This window comes from Propithecus coquereli, unplaced genomic scaffold, assembly GCF_000956105.1.
Source record: "Propithecus coquereli isolate 6110/MARCELLA unplaced genomic scaffold, Pcoq_1.0 Scaffold140, whole genome shotgun sequence".
Lineage (NCBI taxonomy): Eukaryota > Metazoa > Chordata > Mammalia > Primates > Indriidae > Propithecus > Propithecus coquereli.
This window is the reverse complement of record NW_012138303.1, coordinates 4,551,278-4,555,281: the sequence shown is the minus strand read 5'-3', so window position 1 is coordinate 4,555,281 and position 4,004 is coordinate 4,551,278. Positions and strand designations below refer to the sequence as shown.

Genomic DNA, 4,004 nt, shown 5'->3' with positions numbered 1-4,004 from the left:
TTTTTTCTTAAGCAAATATCACATACTGTACACGCTGCTCTGCACCCGAGTCTTTTTTCAATTAAATGTATGTCTTGAACCGGTCCAAGAGCAGGACGACTTGCAAAATGAAGAGTGATTTAAAACTTTCTTTGGCTAGGATTTAAAATACTTCCAGCTTTTTGCCAATATAAGCAGAAGGCCCAACTATGAGAATTAAAAGATGCATTTCTGGCCCTTTCCACGAATTGGCTGTTCCTTTCTAAACAAAGGGAAGTGTCTTTCCTGTGTTTTTAATGCAATTCCTCAGGATAGTGAAGCCTGAGGCTCCGGACTGCTGCGCCCGAAGAAGCCCTTTCCTCAGCAGTGTGGGTGGCCCTTGCTGAAGGACCAAAGCATGAGTGGAATCACTGACCTGTTTGAAAGCGGAGGCTCCTTTTCTGTCCGTGGGAGATCCCCGGGCCTCCCCAGATAGGAAGCAGTTGTGCAGACCACTCCTTTCAGGCCCAAAGTACGTGTGACCCAGACGTTTCCTTATTTCTTAGGCAGGCCTCACTGATTCTGCCCTGCAACTCTTCAAAGGCTCATCATACTTTCCTCTAACCTAGGGTGACAGTAGCCTGGGCTCCACATGGCAGCAGAAAAGGGAGCTGGTTGAGAAGACCTCCTGGGCCCTTAGGGAAATCCCAGATTCAGGGCTAGTTGTCAAAAGACAAAATTTCAACAAATTTAGTTAAATGATCTAATTGGCATTTATTTGTGACTCGTAAATTGGGAGCATCTGATCCAAAGATTTAGCAAAGAAGAGCTGAGCAGAGGAGGTTGGCTTTATAGGCAGAAAAGGGCCGAAGAAAGCAGAAACAGGGAAGGAAGATTGGTCATTTCAAAGTTACTTTCCGAATAAGGGTTAAAGCAGAGGGAACTTCCTTATCACGCTGAAACTGGCCTGTTTGGGGATTTGCAATTATCTCTCTCTCTCCTGATTTCTAGGAAGATCAGATAACTTTTTAGTTTGGTGATGTGGAACTTGGGCATAAGTGACTCTATTTTGACTTGCTCTGTAGAAGTCTACAGGAGCCCAGTCCAAAACAATGGCCTCCTCTCATAACAAGGCCTGGCTCTCTGACCCTGCATTTCCCTCTCACCTTCCACCAAGGATCATACTTTGGAAGATCCTGGCCCAATTGGGTGGTGCAGGCCCAGCACCCTACTATTTCTCCATATTCTCCATAAAGTCCTGAAATATTCTGACCAACAGGCATGGACTCTTTTCAAGGTCCACAGAGCTCTAAGGGATTTACTCCATCCTCTTCCTCCCCCACTGCCCCAGGTTACTGGTGTCTGCTTAGAAAGGAGCTAGTAGAATGGGTGACCTAGGGCTGCTAGACTGGTTAGTCTGAGACAAGGGTTGATTGCAGCTATTTGGCTGTAGTTTTTCTATCCCATGCCATAAACAAGCCCCAGTGAAACTGTGTGTACTGGTTATTTACATTTTTGCTCTCAGATCCATTCCCTGCCCTACTCTGCACTCTGTGCATTGCAAGGAAATGCATTTTCCAAGCTTCCATCTCATACGAAGTGAAAGCCAAGAAAAAGGGACCGGCTGTTCAGGACTTGGTCCTCAGGGGTCCTGGTCGGAACCGAGGACTTCACTGAGTAACCAAATCCGGCTCCCAATGTGTCAAGTGTCTTCCGCGTGTCAGAAAAGACTCGACACAGAAACTGACGGGGCGGAACGGCGGCACAGGTGCCTGGCGGCCCTCAGGTCTCACCGCTCTCGAGGGACCCAGTCACCGACAGCCGCTGCCGCCAGGGGCGCCCTCGTCCGCCTCTTGCGCGCGCGTTGCAGAGCCACTGGGCGACTCCGGTCCGCGCCTTGGTCCTTCCCACTCCCCTCGGACCCTGGAGTCCCGGATCTCATTGCTATCTTGGTAGATTCTTCTACAGAATTGAAACAGAGTCAACAACAACCACAAAAAAAAAAAGCAAAAACTAGACCCGTGCTGTTTCCGCCCGGTTTCGAACCGGGGACCTTTCGCGTGTGAGGCGAACGTGATAACCACTACACTACGGAAACGAGCTGGTAGCAGATTTCTCGAAAACCCTTCTTGAAACGTAGAGGTTCTTCACCGTGTCCCTGACGAACGAGAAGAGTTTCAGGGCTGGCGGACCACACAGCCCCGGCCTCCCCCATGCGCCGGGAAACAGCCAGTCGGCCCAAGTCAGGCCGGGGCTGCTCGCGGGGAATCGTGACACACCGCGAACTCCATGGTGCCTCTTCAGGAAACTTCTGGCACAATTAGGGCTCCAGTCAGGATTCCGAGGCAGTGGAGCAGGGCCCCAGGCTTCCTCAAAGGCTCGTCGCGGAGTTTCTCCGATCCTGCGGGTTCCTAAGGAGCGACCGCGGGGAGCACGGACGCCCGGGGCTAGGGCACCTGCTGGCACTTAGCGCGTGCGGCCTGGCGGGACTGCAGCAAAGTGGAGCAGCGGGAGAGACCGGACTTGGCCATGCTGAGGCCGGCTCGTATTTGAAACAGCATGAAAATACACCTTACTGCTGTCCAGCACTTTTTAACCCAGAAGGCATTTTCACGCTCTCTCGCACTTACTTTTTACAGCAGTGCTATGAGCAAAGTATGAAACGCTGTTTCAAAGGGACTGAAGCTTAAGTAAATTTGACTTTCGTAAGACGGAACTGCCGCCACTTAACGTCAAGGAACGGTCTGCAACCTTGAAGTTCTCAGGTGGCGTCTCGCTTATCTGGACTACACCCTATTGTATGAAGAAGCAAATGAAGAGGAAAGAGAGAGCGAAGAGTGTGCCTGGACGGGTTCAAGATACCTTTGTGGATGATCTGCAGAACCCCAAAATACCCTGTGTAGAATGACAGTCGAGGTCGAATGACTCTTCTTCTCCACGGGGTTAGGGGTGAAATTATCTGAAGAGGTAGAGAGTGGAGACAGTTTGGAGATGTCATGTGAGAAAGGCATTAGGGGATTATTAATAATTAAGAAGAGAAGGGCGAAAGAAGTACCAAAGCATCCCTGAAGACTTACATGCTGTTGTATGATACAAACGTGCAGGGGCTGGAATGGCACAGCGTTCGCTGACTGCTTCGGGAGCTCAGATCCGGCAGGAGCCTAGAGGAGAAGGCGGGTAGTGGGATGAATAAGCAAAGGAGGAGCGTTAAGGAGTCGGGAGTGGTAGTGAGAGAGCACCAGGGAAGTAGCTGGCTATGGGTTGACGCTGTGTAGAATGTGAAAAGGCATCCGAAACGTCCAATGGCCTGAGTGCTAGGCAGATAGGAGAGAGTTTATCAGGTTAAGCCACTTCAGCAGAAAATTCATTGATATTGCCTTAAATAATAAACGGAAAATATTGCCTCGCAGTCCTAGGTAGATCTGGGCTTCAGGCAAGTCTTTATACAAGGCTGAAAAAAATTCTCTGAATTCTCTTGGTCCTTCTTCCTCAATGCAGACTCCATTCGCAGGCAGATTATCTACTCTACTCTTTCTCAAAATGCCCACCATCAGCAACTTAGGCCACAGGCTGCCTTGTTCACAGCCAGCAGGCAAAAGTTCATTTCTTGCAGAACTCATTATTGAACAGCAACTGTGCTGTGTGTAAAAGAATGGGATATGCTGCTTCGTTTAAGCCAATTAAGGCCAACTCTTGAAGTTCAGGGTAAAATTAATCCCACTCAAATTCAAAGGCTCATAAATTTTGGGTATCTCTAAGAAGGGAAAAGGAGGTGGGAATGCTGAGGTGGCAACCAACAAACGTTCTCTACAGAGGGTAAGACCATACATAGTGCAACAGAGAATAAAGAAGAACAGCTATACTTCTAGAAACTGGGGTCATTGTTCGGAAAAGTGGGGTCATTGTTCGGAAAAGTTCTACTCTAAAGGCTTCCCTGTTAAGGCAGTTCTCCACTGAGTAGTAGCCACTATGCCAGGTCAGATGAGACCTACGGTAGCCCAGCACACAGGGACCCTCCCATCATACTTCAAGGGGCCACTTTCTTC

General features: G+C 49.3%; 1 protein-coding gene and 1 non-coding gene across 2 annotated transcripts in view; both read right to left on the bottom strand.

Annotated features, from left to right (window-relative positions):
* The window catches only part of CFAP126 (cilia and flagella associated protein 126), a 53,553-nt gene that overhangs the window by 25,541 nt on the left and 24,008 nt on the right, over positions 1–4,004 (bottom strand). Inside the window, exon 2 of the mRNA XM_012639514.1 lies at positions 1,752–1,920. Within this exon, the coding sequence (XP_012494968.1) occupies positions 1,752–1,920 (169 nt within the window). The remainder of the gene's footprint in view (positions 1–1,751; positions 1,921–4,004) is intronic.
* Positions 1,984–2,056, bottom strand: TRNAV-CAC. The gene has a single exon. It is a non-coding gene; the product is annotated as a tRNA-Val (tRNA).